Source organism: Synchiropus splendidus, chromosome 6 (genome assembly GCF_027744825.2).
Source record: "Synchiropus splendidus isolate RoL2022-P1 chromosome 6, RoL_Sspl_1.0, whole genome shotgun sequence".
Lineage (NCBI taxonomy): Eukaryota > Metazoa > Chordata > Actinopteri > Syngnathiformes > Callionymidae > Synchiropus > Synchiropus splendidus.
Window position 1 is genome coordinate 19,823,094 of NC_071339.1, and position 22,146 is coordinate 19,845,239.

Sequence of the window (22,146 nt, forward strand, 5' to 3'; positions counted from 1 at the left end):
AATATCACAATTTGCTTTACAAAAACTGTTTATTCTTTCATCTTTTTACCATGAACTGAATTTGCTTTTGTCTTCTTTCAGTTTTTTCAACTTAAACACGTCTTTCATGTTTCGAGTTTTTATTTTCTTAAACAATTTTATTATTATCATGAATAATAATAATAATAATAATAATGTTTTACTTTAGTTTCGAATATATAAACCATTGCTTTTTCTTATTGCAAGTTGCTTTTAATCAGTTCTAGTAAATGTTAAAGGATTTTTTCCTCCAATTTAATCCTCTTATATGATGTATTATATTTTGTGTTTTAAATTTTTGTTTTTGTGTGTTTTTTTTTTAAACATTATTCTTTAAATATCCTTTTGTTTTAATTGAGAGTCATTCGCTTTTTGTTATATGTGCTAATTTCAGAAGAAGTTTTTTCAAGGTTATTATTTATTATTTCAATTTGTCTTGTACTCTTTATCATAATAAAAGAAAAATATATATATTCTACTCAGATTTATGCTTTATCCTTATTTTAATATTATGGATTTCTCTTTTTTTCAGTTGAGTACAGTATTTTTAATACCAACTTCATTTAAACAGACTCTTTTAATTTCAACTTTTAAAATAATATCTATTCTGTTTAACATTTTTTTCTGTTATAAACATCTAGCTTTTGTTGTTACACTTTCATGTTTTGTTTTTATGTAAAGGTTTTTCATTTGTGGTTTCCATAAATATACGTGTATTCATTTTAAAAAATGAAAATGTTCTGCCCTGGATTTATTTCCACGGAGTTTGATTTATTTTGTCAGTTTATACACCACGTGTATTTTAATGATTTATTGTGTTTTACACATTAGCAAGTGGTGCTTTGCTACGATCTTGCTTCACAGCCAGTTCTTCCACAGCTCCATGTTCCAATCCCATCAGTCAGTTCCAGCACTTGGCTGTTTCCCACAACATTTCATGGGGCTTGTTGAGGATCAAGAAATATTGTACCATTTTAAGCAAACAAATTGTCGTCACAAATCCTGCAAGGCTTCAACTCTACAGAACCAAGCTTCTCTGGGTGGGACGAACTCGCCGTGTGGTCTCCAGTCGCTTAAATTCGTGAGCTAATCTCTGCACCAAGAGCTCATTTCGCAACCCTCCATACGATCCACGTCCGTGATCCACGAGTGCCGGAGATCGACTTTGATGTGTGTACATTACGAACTCGTCGCTGTATCAACAGCGCTGCAAGTCTTTGGCACGTCCGACTGTTATTGTTGGCCCTTCAGTCGGACCTCGTGACCCCATCAGAGGTAATAAAGAGCTTGCTGCAGATGTCAAACTGGACCTGGTGGCTGCTGCTCTTGAGCATTCAGTGACCCTGCTAAGTGACTTCATACGCCGTGTGCATGCATCTCACATGGATCGTGTTTCAATACAGGGTCCACTGTCATGAACCATAAGTTGGGCTGCGGAGCGATTGTTACTGCAGCCGGTGGAGTTTCACCCTGGGTACTCTGGTTTCCTCCCACAGTCCTAAAGAACACAGAGGTCTAAATTGGTGCAACTACTTGTCTCTCCATGCGTCCGGTCATAGAGCACAAAGCGCCACAGCCTTTTAAGCAGCCAACCACTTGTCACTTTTGAGAAGACATCTCTCCAACACTCATGGGTTCTTCATAAGCATCGGACTGGTTCGCTTCAGACCTTCATCCTGCTCCTGGCACCATCTGTCGCACAAGTGTACTTACTCCTTACTGAAAGTATCACGGTTTGCTTTTTTCGCACATAGACTGTCCACTATTTTAAGTTTTTCGCACCAGCAGATTTGAATCTTGTGTTTCGATAGTTGTCCTTCTGTTCAATAGTCTTATTGTGATTATGTTTCTAATAATAAACACTTTCCTAATGAAATCCAAAATTCAATTAAATTTTGTAATTACAAATCTTTAATGTTTAACAGAATTTTGAAGCCTTCATTTTTCTTCTCGCAACATGTGTATTAAATGTCCTTCTATATAATATATAAATATATAATACATAATAAATGTCCTTCTCTTTAATATATTCATCTTTCATTCTTCACTTTTTAAAATTATGATTTAAGATTATTATTTTTTGTGTCAGTTTCTTTTACTCCTTGTAGTTTTAAGTCATGTTTACGCAGTTTTTTTTTTATTAATGGTTTTATGTCACACTTGAAATGTCGTACTTTTATGTTTTTTTTTCTATCTCAGTTGAGTACAATCATTGTTTTTTTCAGTTTTCTTTTTGGTAAATACAGAATATTTGCATGTTTTAATAGCAAAGCGTTTGTTGCTAAGCTTTTTATCTTGTACAGTTTTGTGATCTAAAGGTGACTCAGTTGCGGGTGGATTTGTATTAGCTGTAACTAGTTTCATGTGTACCACAGAAGAACTGTGAGACAACAGCAGCAGCAGCAGATCGAGAGCAGACGTTGGACTGAAGGTGGATCACATCTTTTCCATTCCAGATCTAGCATTACACCAAAATCGCACATCAATGAAGTGATGAAAATGTCAGTCTAAATACTCCAAGCCACAAACTTCAAACAGGACTCAATTCACCAAAGGAGTCATTTATTGTGAGTCTCAAACTCGTCCAGCGGGAGTTACAACTGAGTCTCCTGCCTCCAGCATCAAGAGGAACGGCGCTCGTGACGTCTCAGTACAGCAGAGTCCTGATCATTAAGGCATCTACTCACCAATGTGAAACTACTTGTTCGCTGCATTTGTCAATTGAACCCTTTGTTAAAAAGGCACTGATTCACTCCAGGAGTTAAGTGACAGTTGTCTCGATCAATGTGAAGAATTGATTTCACAATAAATGAACTACAAAGTTCATGTTGTCAGACGCATAGATTAGATTCAGTCAGATTGGACGGCCTTTACCAGGCAGCAAAAAGTGACTTTTGTCACTTGTTATAGCTGGTCGTGTACTCTTCCGTCATCTGTGCCCATCTCTCTGGTCGGAGCAACATTTGGGGTCCAAGAAGACAAAAACAAAAATAGCATGAGAACTTAAGAGATGAGCCATCTGAGCCAAAGTCTACTAGTTTTCTAACAGAAGAACCCGTCACAGTGTCGGACAAATTTGCATCTGGGTTTATATGGATTAACGTTAACACTAACCCAGGAAAGGAGAAGAAATCAATTGTTAGCATTAGCATTGGTGACAGGCTTCTGACAACCCGACTAACTCCTCAAATTTACTCCACATTATTATGTTGTTATGCTTTGTTTCTATTGCTAGAAAGAGGCTTTACTTTCATCCACATCAACGGACAAACATCTTCCTCGAGTTAGCACCCATTTATGAGGCGAACGTGGCCTCCTGATGTTACGACGTGGAAACAAGGGCTGTTAGAAGTCACTCGTCCAATGTGCCCGATCCAGCCCGCGGGGCACAGAGGGCTCTTCCCAGTTTGAATCCTGGCTGGGAGGTTCTTTCGTATTTAGTTTAAATCACATTTATTTGAGATTTTGTTTGGTTCCAGATCCCCAAGTAGAGACTGGTGAAATGATCAGAGAGGAACTTCCTGGAAAAGCCCCTGGAAGCATGTAAAGCGCGGCACGGCCGTGTTGATACAACTGCAGCCAGCGAGCTCTGGAGCGGCCAAGACGGAGATATGCTGAAGACAGGAGAGAAAACAGCTTGTATGTAGAGTGGTAGTTTGAGTAGTGTGTGTGTGTGTCTGTAGATGCCGGACTGTGCTCAGATCCGGGTCAGTTGATGCCAAAAACTGGATGGCATGAAGCTTTCCATCTTGTCTGCGAAGAAGCCCAGTGGAGCGAACAGTGTGCTGAAGAACTGTGGAGGGGAAAGACGAGTCGTCAGGAGGCAACCAACATGGAGATATTGTGTCTGGTTTGAATCAGACCTGGAACGGTGTGTTGCGCAGAAACCAAGCCAGGTCAAGACAAATACAACAAAAACAACTACAACAGGAGACGTGGCTCTGCGTTGACTGTGTTTGCCACAAGAAGATTTTCACAGGTTTACCTGTTTGTTCAGTTCGTGGTGGCATGTGATGCTCACAACACGAATCGAATGTACTCACAAAACTGGAATTGTTAAGAGTTGAATAAAAGTCACGACCCGTGCTGTTCATTGGAGATGAGACTTTGATGAGAATGTGGACAGAGACCGGGATTTTTGATGTTCTCTCCCAGATATGCTGGCCCCTTGTTTAACCTCAAGGACCATGGATCACACTGCATATGTTACTGTAAATGCTATTGTAAATTTAAAGTGTCACCAACACACCTGTGGAACGATGCATAAATATGCAGCATGAAATGATCTGCAAAAGTATTACTATGTTAAATAAAGGTGAATCTAGATTCATGTGAGTCAAAGCAGGAACTGGAAAGGCGACTTTGTGACACCACAGGAGGTAGATCCTGTCCACCAGAATGCATGTGAAAAAGCTCTTCAGCTTCAGTATCAGTGGAGAATGGCCAAACTGTTGCATGACAGCTGGATGTTCTAATGGCGCCATGGAAGCCTGTTCTTCTAACCAAAAGATGAAGAGCGTCATCAGAAATAGGTGAAGCAGGGGTTGCAAACAACTGTGTTTGGGATTCAGGATTATTTTGCCCTGAAAGTTGACCTATTGTATTGAAACTGACTGCAAATGTCCACTGTTTTCGAATGTAAACAAACTGCAAACATCGACACCAACACAGCAGAGAGAAGGCGTCAAAGCAGCGGTGAGGAGGCGTCAATACTTGCTGAGAGCCGACGAAGTCCCACTGTTTACCCAGACACATCATGCGCTTTACGAGCATTTTACATTACAGATACATTATTGTTCAGCGTAGCCGTTGTTGTCCATCCTTTCTCTGATCTATGCAGATGCTAAATGCTGACTCAAAAGTGAGAGTTGTGGCTTCCACAACGACGCGGTGCGAATGAAAGTACTGCGTTTGCTTGAACCTTTTCTTCTTCCTCAAAAACCATGGACAGATCCTTTATTATCCTCTGATATTGTCGCTACTCTCCCCGCTTCAGATCACAGCGCGCACCTGTGTAGTCCCTCCAGTGATGTCACAAGGAAGCATGTGACCCACTTTTATGGAACCTAAATTCTAAATTTCTTTTGTATACACGTACTGAAAACCCAATACAGAATATGTATTGTTTGGTGTTGATGTCTGCGATGGACTAGCAACTTGTCCAGGAAGTATTCCCGCTTCTCGCCCAATGACTGCTGGGATAGGCACTGGCACTCCCCGCAACCCTGAACCGGACTAAGCGCTGGTTCACTGACCACATGGATATATGCATGTATGACGTTGACGTGTGTGACACTAGAAATTGCGCTTCATAAATACAAAATAAGAGCAAATATATTGATGATTAAATGAAGACTTTTATCAGGAAATGCTTTGCTTGTTCATTCAAGATAAAAAAAAAACAAGTCACTCAAATTATTATTATTATTATATCCTTAAACAGTAACAGTAATGACAATAATAGGAAATTAAGAGTAAAAACACTGTTATTAAAATTTATACTACAGAAAAAAATGTACATGAATCAATAGACTAGAGGAATAAATTATGGAAAAAAAGACCGCCAGGTTAAGTACCTGAAAATCCCAAACCTAGCGATAGCAATAGCAGTGTTTTGCGATCATGTGAATTTTCTACACGACTGTAAGGCGTCCTGGGGATTTGGAGAGCCACGCTGCATGTAAAAGAATACACTGTGAATGGACCTGCGAACACAGTGTGTCGGTGATGTAGGTGTTGTCAGCAGCAATGAGTGATGTCATCAGAGGCCTAAATTTGAGCGCTGAGGTGAATGTGGCCTCGGTGATAAAGCGCCGAGGTGTCACGCCATGGAAACAACTGTGCGGTCGTGGTGCTCGGTGTGGACAGCACCCGGCTGTAAATCACCGTTCTGTTTTTAGGAAGCCTTGGTGTGTGTGTGTGTGTGTGTGTGTGTGTGTGTGTGTGTGTGTGTGTGTGTGCCACCGGCCGCATGGTGCAGACGGCTGAGCCCCAGCATTGATGCGAGGCGGCGTCTCCCTTGAACAAGTGACCAGTCACTGACACTGAACATGAACTCGTAGGTGGCGTGAATCTTCATCTCGAGAACAGATGACTCACGTTTGTTTCTGGAAAATGCCTTGTGATCATCTCGACGCTTCCTCCAAAATCTGACCTGATAAAACCGCTGACGCGTCGCAAAAAAATGCTATTTGCGGCAAACAAAAGGACACGGACGGGATGTTCCTTCTAGCCATGTGAAAGAAGAATTCAGAAGTATAATCAACAAGGCATTAACTGGATTAGAGAGAGTGCCGAGCCGACAATAAAAGACAACACTTTCTCCATAAGTGCGCCGTGAAGAGGGCTGTGTGTCTACAGCTTTCAAATCTTTAAAAATGATTCCACATGAGTGTTTACCAGAGGAACACGCTATTCGGCCCTGTGTTTACGAGGAGCCTGTTTTAGAGGAAAAAACACTGGCTGCAACACGGCTGCGACTCCCAGGAGCCTCCACTGTTACTGACAGTGATAGAAGACAGCGATTAGCACCGGATTCAGGTTTCAAATAAAACGTGTTAAAAACAGACTAAAAGCAGATTGTCCGCTTTACGGGCCAATAAAAGCATTTACGCGCTTTAAAATGTTTTCTACAGAGGGGCTCCCTCGGTGTGCCGCAGGTTTCTGTGCCAAAGTTAAAGTGGAACGGCGGCATGTCAGGGTGGAAGTGGTACGTACCGCTTTGGCGAACACCCCCATGAGCTCCGGAAACTGGTGCGTGAGCATCGCCAGCGTGGCAGTGAAGGAGCAAAGGCCGGCAGTGAAGAGGATGAAGAAGGGAAGCTCTTTTTTGGGGTAGACGGACACCTCATGGAATGCTGGAACATGAGATAAAATGATGAAGCCGACATCATGAAAACATAAGCGCACAGACCCTGGAGAGTTGAGACCAAAAAAAACAAAGATATCACTAACCACGCAGTCCTAAAAGAATGACTGAAAAGGAGCGAAAAATGTTAAATTTGATCTTCAAATAAACGCAAGCATGTGTTCGTCTCTGACGGTGGTCGGGTCTCGTACGTTCACTCGCAGCAGAAGGGGAGATAAATGACCAACCTGCTGTGATACTGGAATGACAAAGTTATTGAGATAATATTCTGAGAACTTGAATCCAGCCCCAGCTCTCACCTCTTCACTGGAGGTTCATCAATTTCTGTATCTCAAAACGGCCCAGAATCAATCACTCGGGTGTTAGTTGAGCCCTAACATGGGTTCGGAGAGCGACCCCGTCTCCCTCTCTCTGCTTCTCCAGACACAAGATCGAACTCTCTGAGTTTATAAAAACCAGAACACCTCCAGCTAAAGTTGCTGGAGAGCTCCAGCTGATGACACCTCTGATGTTTAAGGGCAGAGTCCGGCACTCAAAAGATCATGACCGACGAAGAAACCAGCTGTTTCTGGGCAAGCGGAAACTTCCAAAATACCGATGCAGGATGACGGCAATCTGATAAAAATGAATAGCGGACATATGTTTGTGTTTCAAGGAGAAAAACCAGATTGTTTTCAGTGATATGAGTCAGAGTCAGCGGTGACGCAGGACACCAAACAGACTTGAATATAGCCTCCAACATCACATTTGGTTCAGTGGAATGTTTCCTTTTGAAGGTGTGCCAGTGAGACCGTTCAATAAAGACTAATCCTGTTCTGCCCGGCACTGGAACAGGGCTCAGAATTCTGTCCACTTGCGTGATGAAGTTTGACACAACCGTTTCATGTGACCTGCCTGATTCACCACTTCCCAGTGTGTTGGTCTCCACGACAAATGGAGATTCATTTTGGTCGAAAACTAGCAGACTAATAAAACCTAAGACACTTGAAAGCTAGGGGGCACCATTGAACACCTGTAACCCTCTCAAAAAACAGGTCAAGTTGAGTACAAACTTAACAAATCAGAACCAAATGGTTCCTACGGCACAAAATATTATATTTAATAATTCACGGCCTAAAAATGAGGATTTTCTCACCTTAAAATTGGTGAGCGAGAGCACCTCTGGCCGTGTTTAACAAATACAAGAGTTAAGATGTGTTTGGAATATGTTTGACATATGTTTAAACAGTTTATAATAAATGGTTATAAACGGTTTATTATGGCATGAAGACATAAGCGGGAGCGGGAGGTTCGCTGATCGAGGGGCTACTGTGTTGATCACACATTCACAGCTCTGTATGTGCTACAGTGAACATGCTTACTTGGCAGTAGTTCCCTGTCTGCAGTTTCTGTGCACCCTGGATAAGGATAAAAGAGATGGCCCTTCTCCAGAGGGTATGGAATTATCCTGAAGGCTGGAGACAAAAAAACAGTTAAAATACATCAAAATCATTGGAGATAACTAATAAGCAAATGCTAAATCCAAGTTGTGCTGATATTTCAGCACGTATATACAACAATTTAAAGACATGTTGAGGCACATGCGGGTCATGGGGTGAGCCACAACATACTTCCTTCCCACGTGCAGTGCAGCAGATTGAGCGCTCCCTCCGCTCTCTTCCAGTGCTGCAGGTGGAAGAAGGCGTACGCCACCGCTTCACTGTCCCCCCTCTTCAATATGTGCTCCGGAGGAAGGATCAGGCTCTTCATCTCTAACAAATACTGGGAGAGGATAAAAAACATACATTCAGACACTGATGGATTTCTGTTTAGCTTGGCCACCGCATCAACACCGGTTGGGTTTCAAGTGCTAGTATCAATACAGTCGAATTTCATTATCTATTCAGCGCTGTGCAGAAACGTTACATTTTTGACCCACTTATGACATATCATATATATATATATATATATATATATATATATATATATATATATATATATATATATATGGTCTTCCCAATCCAGCGCAACACTCTTTCCCGTAATCCTCGTCACAACCAAATGCATTTTCTCCTCATCTTCGTCTTTGTCCACAGTCTTGTTTTACAATCATTCAAGGTGGGAAGGAAATGCTTTCCAAAGCTTAGTGCATGTTATTGTTACAGTACAGTACACTCATTCCATGAATGTGTAACATCCCTAGCACTCTCCCTCCCCTCTTTCTCTGCTGTGTAACTTTGTCTCGGCGAGTCACTGAGTTCACGGCGCTGACAAAGGCTCACATGCCGTTGCAGCAGCTTATAGAACAGGTAAACTCCCGCTAAGGAAAAACCAGGAAGATTCCTGTGGATATAGTGTGTTTTACAAGCACTGGTTTTGAATTGTGGAGAGAGTAATGTCCCCAATTTGCCACTCTATAACTCATTTACATCCACGGTGTCCAGAGATCTGTGTTGAACAAAAGGCAACTGCCCGACTGAGGCCTCCTGGGCTGGATTCCCAGGCGGGCGGCTTCACAGTGCTCTGGATCTCAGACTGACACTTTGGGAAGGTTACCCCCGAGCTAATCCTGTCTAATCCCCTCCATGGTCACAGGCTCAGCCATCCATCCATCCATCTATCCATCCATCCAGCCAGTCGGACCGTGGATGTTTTGTAGTTTTCCATCTCCTCTGTCATTACTCTTCCCCTCTCTGAATACGGTTCAGCAATGTCACGTTGTTCATCATGATCAGCACTCATACCTTTCACACATTCCTCCCCTCAAAACACAATAATACCCATCATCTCTCTCAAAGTCGGCAAGAAAGTCATCTATAACATTGTGGAAACTTGTAAGAAGACACCTAGTGGATGATATGGACACGATGGCCAAGCTCTGACCACGTTACATATTTACACTCTTGGTGGAGACTTCATGGTCTGTTAGTGATCAGAAAGTAGCAGGATTCTTTTTCCAAACAAGTATAATGCTGGAGGGCTGCGTTCTTGTTGCCAATGTGGTGGCTTTAAGGATTCAACACATCTATCGGTTGAACTTTTCAGGTGATCTAATGTCAGGTCACAAAGGAAGCAGCCAAAGCAAAGTCAACGAAGCAAACCCTGAACTATATTCTGTCCAGCACGTACTCATTCAGACATGGTGGTGGCTCTGATTTGACCCAGCATCTCATCAGGGAAGCAAGCAACAAAAACACAACCCGATATGTTCAGTTTGCACCTCAGGAGCAGCTTTACTTCAAGCTCCTCATAGAAAACTAAGCATCAAATTTGTCAAGCACAGCCCAGACATTCCACAAACTCAGGGTCTCCAACAGTGCGTTTTTGGTTCAGGCGGTTGCCTTGACTCAGTTGCCCGACAAAAACAGAAACAAACAAAATAAAAACTTGAATTCTATTGTATACCTAGAGCTTGTGGTTTCTTGATTCATCCTCGGAGCTGCTCACACTGTTAGCATTCTCCGCTAAATAGGACAGAGCAAACACAAAGCCGCAAACATCCCAGGCAAACTTGTTCTCTCTCAGCCTCAAACCCCTGCAATTTAAACCTAAAAAAAAGCTGACAAAGTGAAGTTTTAGGAAAAAAAAGTCATTTAGAAAAGTCATAGCATTAACACTGTTTGTTGGAGATACAATTTATAGTGCACTTTTTAAATTACATTTTTATGTATTTTGGGTTCTTGGGGGCCAAACAGCATGATTTGGTAACACCGATTTGGCCCCCCAGCCTGAGTTTGACAGGTTTCCTAACACAACAGAGGCTCTCCAACAGTGGCTTGACAATAACTGGGCCATAGGCTGTGTTGTTCACACAAGATACAGAGATACTGCGCCACTCAGAGGACTGACATGCGTGCAGTAATGCTGCACCTTGATAATACGAAATGTCAATCCCTGTCCTGAAATCTTTCGAGATTCATACGGTGTTATCCCTGCATGCGAACGCGAAAAAATTGAAAAGCTGTTTCATCAGTTCACTATGTGAAACTATGACAGTATGTCATCCTTATTTTAAGGTTAACCATTTAGATGGAGCGGCCGCTCAGCTGTCCCTCCTAGCATTCCGCAGCAATAGACCTGGTGACACCTCAGTCCTCTGTGCTGAATGACCCCCCTCTCTCTGCTCCACTTCTGCTCTTCAGCAGGTTCCTCCTCTCCCCGTCGCCTCTTTGATGAAGGGATTGAGTTTCAAGTGTTCTTCTTTTATCCCAGGGCAGTCAATCGCCCCGAGCATAAGATGCCATAAGATAAGGGCTGTGTGTCGGACACAGTAGTTAGTCATACCGGGGCACCACAGGGGACTGTTCTCTCTCCATTCCTCTTCACCATTTACACTACAGACATCAGCTATCGGTCGGAAACTTGCCACCTTCAGAAGTTCTCTGACGACTCTGCCAGAGTTGGATGTATAACCAAGGGTGAGGAGTCTTGAGTACAGGGCTGTGGTGGAGGACTTTGCTGCTTGGTGTGAGCTGAACCATCTGCAGCTCAATGTGGCAAAGTCCAAGGAACTGGTGGTGGACCTAAGGAGGACCAAATCTCCCGTGACCCCTGTTTCCATCCCGGGGGTCAATGTGAATATGGTCGAGGTCTATAAATATCTTGGGGTCCTCATAGACAATAAACCGGACTGGGCTCGGAACACTGAGGCCCTTTACAAAAAAGGACAGAGTCGTCTCTACTTCTTGAGGAGGCTCAGGTCCTTCAACGTCTGCGGGACAATGCTGAGGATGTTTTATGAGTCGGTGGTGTCCAGTGCAATTCTGTTCCGCTGTCGTTTGCTGGGGCAGCAGATTAACAGTGGCAGACACTAACAGACTCAACAGACTCATCCGCAAAGCTGGTGATGTGGTGGGGGTGAAACTGGACTCCTATGGAGAGAAGGATGCTCCTGAAACTAAGGAGCAACCTGGAAAACATCACCCACCACCTCCATCGGGACCAATACAGAAGCACATGGACCGACCGACTGAGACTACCCATCTCAAAGACTGAGCGCCACACAAGGTCCTTTCTTCCTGTGGCAATAAAACTGTACAATTCATCCCTGAAAAAACTACAGTGATGGATTCTTTGGCACGTTTTTGCTGTTCACTCTGCTTTTTCATGCAAATTGTTTCCAAGCTCTTTTGTATTGCTTTTTGCACTTTATAATATTATATCCATTTTACTGTGATATGTTGGGTACAGCGCATGTTACGAAAATAATTTCCTTCGGGATTAATACTTTTCTGATGATCTGATGATGATGATGATGATGATGATGCCAACTGATTCTAATCGGCAGTCTCTTTATGATGGAGGGAGCTGCTGCTAATCACATCACCATCATGTCCACTGTCCACCAAACATCTATTTTGTTGTCTACAGTTTACATGAAGACCCACTTTGCAACTCATTCATGCAACAGCTGCTCAAGCTATCGTCAGTTTTTTTTTAAAAAGACGATCATTAGTTTCTAATATTTTCATGAAACTTAAGTGCTGCACAGAGACACTTGGTGGGAATCGAAATCAGTCAGAAGTTGACACCACAAATGAGCAGCACCAACTCAAAACGTCCTCAGAGGACTCCTCCAAAGTTGTTTTCTGTAGTGTAAATGAGATTCCAGAGCTAGTTTCATCGCCTGACTCCATCTCATTCGTCTTCATTCAGATCAAACCAGCGGCTGCTACTTTGTCTCATCTAAAAACCAGAAAAACAATCTCATATTGGAGCCAAAGTCCGACACTTGACAGCTGATCCGGACGTCAAGCAGAATGAGGTGAGACCGCAAAACGACTCTTGAAGTGGAGCACGCTCCGTCGGAATGAGTCGACGAGACTTCATTAAAAATGGCCAGAGGTAGCACAAAGAATGTAAACACCAAACAGATTCAGGCGGCGGGGGCACTTAGCGGGCTTTGCCATCGTCTGTCAGCCGACCAAACGTTTCATAAAAAACACCTTATTGGACTGGACATCTTAGACGAGGAGGTGAAGGAGAGGGAGGGGTGCAAATAGGCTGGTCAGATTAGGGGGTTGACACCAGGACACCAAGGTAAATAAGGGGAAACACGGAGAACAGGAAAGCAGCTGTGGAGTCACGGGAATTTCATGTGATGCAGCTCATATTTAATCTGCTTTAATTAGACAATCTGCAGGTTCAAAGTGTGTGTTTGTGTAGGTGAGGCTCAGTAGGTGAGTGCGCCTAAGAATAGTGTCTGTGATTGAGCGGGTGCTGTGTGTCTTTTCCTGTGAGGGTATTTCAGAGCATTAATGTGGGAGACTTTGTGTGCATTTGTTTCCATGTTGTGTTATGTGGTGTGTCTCAGTGTGGGTGCTCTGCTGACTGGCTTTGCTGTTTACATGTGGGTTTTAAGGTCTTCTTGTAAGTTTGGATGTGTCCTGTGGTGCAGGTGTGGTATTATTAAATGCAGGCTCTTTAAAACACCTCATGTGAAAGTCCCGAACACAAAAGAGAACAGCGACCGATGAAATCATAATAAAGTAATAGACCACATGATGTTTTGACTGAACTCTGAAAAAAACCTCAGACACTGTGGGTCATGAACGGGTAATGATGGAACTTGAGAGGATAAGAAGCATGATGGGGGTATCTGGAGGTGCATCTGCCTGTGGGTGCAGCACAGAGAGGTGGGCTACAAAGATATTCAGGATGAGGGTCTTCACTTAAAAACCAAGGCTCGCACAATCGTACTCTCCCTTCACGCACAGATACGGGGGGGGGGTCTCTATTTTAGACAGGCACGATGAAACAATGCAGGACAACAAAGGCAGTATTCAGACAAAACTTGTGGTGTGTGGATGTGTAATATTTGACCTGTTGATGTCGAACTTCTACTTTAGGTCTCAATGTGGTAAGCCATTTTATGACTCGGTTTAGTAAAATATATTCACTCAGGCTCATGAAACTAAGGTTTGAATTAGTGGTGGAACTTTAATAAGTTCATTATGATTAAGTAATTACAACATTATTATGATTAATTCATTACAACAAAAAATTCATGTAATTCAATTGAATTGAACAGTTTGCTCTCCAGACAACAGGGGACCTTTGTAAGTGCAGGAGTTCCTGGTTCACTGATCACACTGATGCACAAGACACGTGGCAGCTAGGATGATAACAACAACAACAAACATGGAGGAATCCCTGAACAAAAGCAAACTAAACCTTCTTTTCTTCAGGGAGGTTTTTCACTGCACAATGGCCAGGGTTTCCACTACTCTGAATGGACTTGAAATTCTTATACAATTGAAATTCTTATCCAAATATTTTCAAGACATTAAAAGAGCTTTAGTTTAAATTAGGTGATATAAAAACTTGAATATAGACACCATCGTGATTTATGGTGCTGTTGTCAAACTGATGCAAAATAAACAATGTTTTGTTGTTAAATGCATGTATGGCTCCATCATTTGATTCAGTAACATACGAAATTCATTCAAATTGAAAAACGTGGCTTCCTTTTGCAAATACTCTTATACCATTAAACTGCGATTAATTGACATTAATTCATCACAAATTCTCAGGTTAACTAGATTTTTTTAATCGAATCCCACCCCGGTCATTTAATCGGTCATAGCAAATTTAGGTGAGGCAAACCTGACACCTGCTGGTTGATATATGTATTGCATAGCCATTGCATACAGCAATGGATTTTCTCCAATTTAACAGTCACAAAGAGAATTATAATTCATACTGCTCTTTACCTTAACGTCGCTAAATTGTGAGTAAGCAAAAAGGTTTTCAAGGCAAGTATGTCAGGATCTTATTTGTGCACAATAATGTGTTCAACTGGTCACAAAGAGAAGCAGACAATCGAAGCGACAGACCTTTGGCACATGTGGATTGAACTCGACCGCTCTGTGTATCGCCTCCACAGCGTTCATCTCTGCGGTGCTGAGTCCTCGCCGAGACGCCGCCTCTGGAGAAAACCTGAGGAAATACAACTGAAATGAAAGCCTGCTCTCTCACGTGCTGTTTACCTCAGAGCGATCCTTACTTATCTGACACTGCCCGTGCTTTCAGCAGTGCTGATGTGTAACATATCGTCGCTGATTTTGGTAGACTGATGTCTGCAATGACACACGGATGAAAGGACACCCAAAGATACCCCACCCATAAAAAATGACATACCATCATATTTGGCAAGGACAGCCTGGACATCAGCGTACGCCTGCAGCTCTAAAAGTGCTTCCAATAGGTTTTCATGGATATTTAACATTCCCAACAATGGGAACTCCTTCATTAACTGCACAGAGGAACACAAACATCAGCAAATTTGGATTATAAGTTGACATATTGACCACATTTAGGAACAGACACTTTGTTGCACTCAGATACAGGTTTTGTGAGGTCATATAAAACGTTCTTGTTACGTCTGCCAAGGAGGTTGTGTTTTTGACAGTGTCGTTTTGTCTTTCTATATTCAAAATAACTTGAAAAGTTCGCATGAATTTGGATTCAATTTTCAGCAAATAAGGGGACATGGAACCAATGGTGATTACATTTTTAGAGTGTTCAAAATGTCCGTCTGGATGCCAATTTTTTTAGAAGCATTCTTCAACATTAAGGGATAGGACCATCTGTTTTGACTGTCATTGGGAGATGGTGTAAGGGTTGGACTGAAGCTGCTTGGCGGAGGTATTTGCCGTTGTGTCATTCACAGTACTAGTTTAAAAAAGAAATTAAAAAATATATCATCACACATCATACATTAAAGGTTTTGTAGTTAATCATCAATCCAATAAGCATTTTCATTACACTAAAGTGTGCCACACCGAGCTCTGACATATGAAAGAAAATACTTATAGTAATAGTAATATTTTCCATCCACTGAACAGCAAGAACAGTAGGTGGTCACAATCAAGCAACAAAAATTGGACTTACATCTCTCATCATTTTCACGGCCTCTTTAATGCGTCCCAGCTTTCTGGCGCACATGGCCAATCTGCGTTTAATGTAAACTAGCAAGTTGATGTCTTTCCCTGCTGCAGACGTGAAACAAAGAATGTGGAATCAAAGATGTTGTTGTTGGAAGGTTCTCCAGTGCATAACCATGGGTTCGTGCTCCAATCCTCACCAATAGTTAGAGCTTTTTTGAAGAGGCGCTCGGCTTCTGTGATGGTTGTGGCTTCTTCTTCTGCTAAAAGTACATAGGCAGCTGCGCATCTGATCATGGAAGCACAAGACATGGTGGACACCCAAACAAACAGGTTGGCTTTTGTTGTATATGCAGTATAAACTGCAACAACTAGACACAGTACTGTAGTTCTCAGAGTGAACATTAATCCAAGAATGAAATATAAGTATGTTTCCTGCTAATTATTATCTCACAGTGGCAAGTTTTTTTCATTTATTTTTTGCTGTTTTAAAGATGGAATTGTACAGACGAAATCAAATGAAAGTTCTCTTTCTAAAATAAATAGGCTGAAAGCAGTAAAAACAGTAGCAAATAAGTATCACATTGTGTATCTCAAGAATTATTTATTCCTATATCACAATGCAACTATATGTTTACATTGCGATTAGAATGAAAATATAACTCTGCACCCAAAAATATAAAATACAATAAAGCAAATATAATAAACAATGAAAGCAATAATGAAAAGTGCATACAGAGTGGGAAGGGAAACACATTTGTTAATCTGAATTTGGGGAGTGTTCATGGGTGAGGATGAGAGGCACTCACTCGTGGTTCATCTCTATAGCCTGGTAAGCTGCTCTGATCCTGGCTTGAGGATTTCTCTCCCTCCAGGCTTTCTGCATCACTATAAGATGATGATCTCATGGTTATTAAGTACTCACAATAGTGACCTGGAGGATGACATTACGCAGGGCCACACGCTTTTCATGTGGAAGCACTGTTGCTAGTAAATAAAATATGTCAGGAGCACACCCAGATGGACAATTTACCATCTGTCTGCATGTGTTATGAATACATTTTTATTCCAAAGACATTTTGCACCATCCCATAATAGTTTTCCCTTAAAGGTTTGATCTGGAGGCCATACAATAAGGGTGAACTATGGATCTCACCAGAGGCCATTTTGTGTTGATCTTACGCATCCTGTTACTTCATACTTCCAAACGCATTGACAATTGTGGCACTGCAGCCACCTTATGAAAGAAACATACTGTATTTATTCATATTCCTAATGGGTTACAATCTATAAATTCCCTGCTCATTCATATGTGTATTTGCATAAATATTAGCATGTAATCAAACATTATAAAGTATGTATGAGCGTCTTGTTAAGCCAGACTATATTTTGCCTTGGAATGTTCAGCAAAACATCACTTTGCTTAGTTACTGTTTATTGAAGGTAAACAAGTAAGTTATAATCTTATTAATTGTTAATATGCGTTCCCTAATCTAAAGTGTTTCAACCAAAGCTTACCCGCATCTTCTGGCCTCAACTGCTGAGTGTCTCCAGTGAAGAAGGTCTGATGGTCTTGAGCAGAGAGGTTCATGTCGTAGTAAGTTAGCGGTTCCTTTCCAGTCACCCACGTGTATCTAAATGGTAAATCTCAGCAGTGAGCATAAGCAGGTTCAAGTGTCTTTTCTCGTTCCTTCTAACTCACCTATTGTACTCTGCCCCTCTGAACAGATTCAGCGGATTCCTCCAAACCTTGCATTCTAGAAATGAGGCACCGTTTAGGTAAGGGTTAATCGAAAGAGCACCTTGGTTTTAATTTTGTTGGCGTTCACCTGACACGCTGGGACGGGGATCGGCATCGCCGTTGACAGACGTGAAGAGACCAGTCGTGGAGCTGCTCTCCACCCCACCCAGAAGGGGCCTCAGGTGGCTAACTGAGACTTGCTCAATAAATGAAGTCCCATATTTACGAAAGTACCACCATTCAAATATCTGCAAGGAAAGATTTTCAAGATCATATGGAAAAAATGCGCTCGATTTAAATACTTGATAATCATTTCACCAGCATCAACTTTCACAACACACGTGAATTAGCAGCAAGTGGAAAAATTTAATTCGATGAGGCAAAATAACATTCCACGGGACTTCAGTTTAAAATTATATCTGTTGCAGCCCTCTTTGTTTTTGAGGCTGACTACACCTACAGCGTAAAGGTCAGTATAGTAAAGCTAAGGTAATCATTATGCAAGTCACTGGATATTGAAATGACAATGTTTATGCCGATGCAGCTACTGGGCCTGAAAAGTCCAAACGATTGGGAATGGAAACTGTCAAAATTATATTGCAGGACTTAAAACGAAGTCTCATTCTGGACAACATTCTCTGTTGAAAACATATATAGGGGAAAGTAGAGTTACAGTGTGACAAAGCAATGATCTGTGACCATTCCAGGCTCTAGAGAGGATTCTTGTGATGTGATTATGGTTTCCTTCCTTGCTTGCTTTCGAATGCATTCCCAACCAAATTATAGGTGCAATGAAAACAGGCCACCAGGTGACATCATAACCTAGAACATAACCCGCATTCGTGACAGATCTATGTTGGGTTTCGTGTAGAGTCGACTCAAGAACTAGTCAGAATGCTGTGAAAGCAGTGACCAAAGCTTCCTTGAAAAAATGAGAAAAAATGAAACATTGAAGCTAATATGATGAAATCTTTGTCTGCAAAGTGTTGGTGGAACCTGCAGTGACATTCCATAAGGATGTGTGTATTAAACAGACAAACAAAAGCAAAACGGAACACAACGACAATATTAAGCAGAGCTCAAACAAATCACTCACCAAGATGAGTCCAGATATAAGGGACGACGTTCCAGTCAGGGCCACGTAAAACTTGGGGGTCAGGGTGTTCAAAAACACCGTGGCTGTAAGATCAAAGCAGACAGTGATTCTTTTAAGACACAAAACTCAGTACAACCGGAACTAACGCTGGCAAAACACGTACATTTCTACACATTTTATCGCCGTTATTTACTGAAAAGAATGGTCGGGACCTCCGTTGTCATGACGATAGTCGCAAACTATCTCGCTCAATATTCTGCTGAACGACTGCTCATTTCGCAGAAGTTGAACGAAGAAACGCAGCAGTGAGTGACGTGTAAAAAAAAGAGCGAATATGAATCGTTAGACAATGTTGACAGTCTGGTTCTCTAGCGCGAGCCGCACACGAACATCGAACTGTCAAACCCACAGCCTTCGACCGTTGCCGGTGGCTACATGGCAAGGCTAACAATGCTAACTGCCTGCGTTAAATCACCTGAGGTGAGAGATTCCTGCAGTTTCAGCGGACCCCACAAGACGTAGATCATGACCAGGACCATGCCGAACCAGATACAACAGACGTATGTCCATGACCATGAAAGCCAAGACTTTAATTTCTCTGTAAATCCGGGAGACTGAGGATTACTGCCAGTGGAGTCCTCCATGTTTCTCCGGATGTCTGTAAACAGAGGAGTCACGTGCTTACACATTAAAGCGAACACTCTCAGTATAATATAATATAATATAATATAATATAATATAATATAATATAATATAATATAATATAATATAATATAATATAATATAATATAATATAATAATAATAATATAATATAATATAATATAATATAATATAATATAATATAATATTATATTCAGGGTTCAGGGTCAATTACACATTATATGCATAAAATACGTTATTATTCATGATTTCCTTTTTCTTAAAGATCCCCAAAATATATGAAAAATATTGATCCTTTTAGAGGCAGAACTATGGAAAAATGCTGAATATGATTTTTTTTTTTTAATTACGTGATTACAAGACATTGTCTTGAATATGTATAACTTATATTGAGGGACAAAATTAATGTAATTTTGAAATAAAAATAAAGCAATAATATAATATATTATATCACATTACATGCTGAAATAAGTAGAAGCAGATTTCTAGTATTTATTATTAAGTCGTAGTTATATTTTATTGTATTTACATGTGCAAACCTAACTTAAGCGTCTAAATTTATATTTCAAATAATGTGGATAAGTAGGATATATAGCAAGAGATGACGTCGCTTAACAATAAATAATTGTAATATTTAAAATGTTCTGAGAGTTAGCGACATTTGTGCTGTATTCTTTCTGGCCAGTGGAGGAAGCCACTGTATAAGAAATAGACTCACAAAGGTTGATAGGAACGTCCACCAGATGGCAACACAGTAAAATGGTTTTCACCAATTTTCACCACTGCAATGGCAATTCATTTGTAATGATTAAAGATATGTTTACATCTACGTGGCGCTCAGACGAAACTGTGATTAGTATGGCTGGTGAGATAATGTGATCGAAACGTTATGGTGGTCAGCATTTCAGAACAGAATCTCGCGCTTTAGCAACAAAGACAAGATCATCTGCATAATAAGTACATTTATTTGATGTGCTCCTTGGCTTCACCTCTCACCTTGCATGCGCCGCTCATGTGCAGAGCAGATATAAAGGTGATTTGTCGCAGTGCTATGTGCTTGGAGGATACTGCCAGTGAATGACAGAGAACCAGATTTGGTCCTGCTTACACATGCCCTTGGGTGTTTTCTGTCTGATGCTGATGGACAGGCACACGCCAGGTTAAAGACCTGTCATATATATCAAGTACAATCACTTTAGAGGTGAAAACATGCACGGTGCCCGTGGCAGGAAGGGAAACCAGGAGGTGCTGAAGAGGGGAAACGGAAAAAAATCTTGTTATTTAAAGTTATCGGAGTGAATATGGGAATTCATTTGTAGCAAGATTGACCTAGAAAATGCGTTTGAGAAAGAGAAAAATAAGCATGATCTGAGTCTCCTTTACGTTCAGTATAACATCCCCAGACGTGTACGTCTCAGCAGTGTGTTAATGGAGGTCAGGACAATAAAATAACACCCTGTGTTTCCACGGATTCCTCACTTTGACCTGGAGTGAAGCAGCTCCATCATGGAGAAGCATCAGCCTGCACTCACCTGTATACTTCAGGTTCATTTGCAATTTCACATTTGGTGTCCATCTCTCCATTGTGGACTTCATGTTCTGTTTATGTCGTTTCTTTTTTTTCCTCTTGAGCAAAAGCTTTTAAGAGTCCTCTAATCATACATAATTGATCAGAATTTTCACTTAAATGCACTGCATTTCTCACCCTCATTATTACTTAAGAGCCTGCTCTTTAAAGCTCAAAAATACTGTCAGGCGCTCTGCGCACAAAGGCAGCGTGCCAGACAAAGACGGATTTATGTTTCCAGAAACATGTACAAACAGACAGGGTTTTTTCAGAGCGCGTTGCACTCAGTCATCTCTGAATTTCAACAGTCATTTTCTTGTATACAACTTGCATGATACACTACTTGAATATGAAAATTAGAGGTAAAAACTCGAGTTAGTGTTTTTACAGTAACTACCATTGCACTTTACGTGATTGAGGCAAACCATATTCGCTGCTTTGCCGGGTCGTTCGTCTTGTCTGCATGCAGTGGTGGTCTCTGCTGATGGAAAGCTTTATGAAACTGCCTCTCCTCTCCCACAGTGTTTTCACCGGGTGAGTTTATATTACTTGTCTCTATGAGGGGAGCCTCCCCTGCACAACTCATTTCTCTAAAAACACTTCATTTGAGCAAACACATTTTTTTTTACATTTGCAAAACCATGTTTGTGTCAGACAAAAACGACTCCCTATATGACAGATCACAGCAGAGATGTGTCTCACATCAACATGTTATTCAGACTAGGGAGCAAGTACTTTATTTGTTGGGGTAATATTTGAGAAAAAACACTGACTCACACATTGAGAGACTACCATGTAAAATAATAGATTCATTGACAGGGCTTCACGTTCTCAAGAGAGCGGAGCTACCAACTAGTCAAGGTGTGGGTAGGTTCATTTTCCAAGGGGCCAGAAAATATACTGTGACTAATGTGAGGAGCTGTCAAACCAACATACAAAAAAAAAAGAAAAAAAGAAGAAGAAGAAGAACACTTTGAGTGGTACAGGCCATAGTAACATAACTCAAATAGTCAATAGTACAATATCTTTCATCTACAACAAATTCTGTTAAAATGAGAGAAGAAAAAGAAAATGAACAACAATAAATGATATTTTGAATTTGAATCATAATTGTCGATTTGTTTTGACCTCACAATGGCCACATGCATTCAAGCAATTGGTCACATGTGGCCCCAGGGCCCCACTTTGACTCCCTCTGATATTGCTCTATGGAATGAGAAGTATATCGGGTCCAAAGAACAGGAGCGAGAACCGTGCCTTGGGCGACTCCAGTGTTGCTCATAATTTATTAGCTTTGGCTATGAGAAACCGATACTTAAGTGAGGTTTTGA

At 41.3% G+C, this 22,146-nt stretch overlaps 1 protein-coding gene across 1 annotated transcript; it reads right to left on the reverse strand.

Moving 5' to 3' along the window:
* Nucleotides 1-2,571: 2,571 nt before the first annotated feature.
* On the reverse strand, nt 2,572-19,232 carry st7l (suppression of tumorigenicity 7 like). The gene is made up of 15 exons (XM_053868384.1): nt 19,063-19,232; nt 18,588-18,670; nt 17,580-17,739; nt 17,453-17,507; nt 17,269-17,384; nt 16,560-16,638; nt 15,951-16,039; nt 15,758-15,858; nt 15,005-15,119; nt 14,871-14,943; nt 14,701-14,803; nt 8,497-8,647; nt 8,248-8,340; nt 6,736-6,875; nt 2,572-3,811 (listed from the first exon to the last, which is right to left on the reverse strand). Exons 1-15 carry the CDS (start codon nt 19,229-19,231, stop codon nt 3,716-3,718), a joined length of 1,623 nt encoding a protein of 540 aa, XP_053724359.1. The 5' UTR covers nt 19,232; the 3' UTR covers nt 2,572-3,715.
* Nucleotides 19,233-22,146: the final 2,914 nt, after the last annotated feature.

Coding starts and splice junctions, on each gene's coding strand:
- st7l (XM_053868384.1), bottom strand. CDS start 19,231: ATGGAGGACTCCACTGGCAGTAATCCTCAGTCTCCCGGATTTACAGAG. Junction 17,385..17,452: donor AGAGGGGCAGAGTACAATAG/GTGAGTTAGAAG, acceptor TTTACCATTTAG/ATACACGTGGGTGACTGGAA. Junction 15,859..15,950: donor CAAAAAAGCTCTAACTATTG/GTGAGGATTGGA, acceptor TCACGTCTGCAG/CAGGGAAAGACATCAACTTG.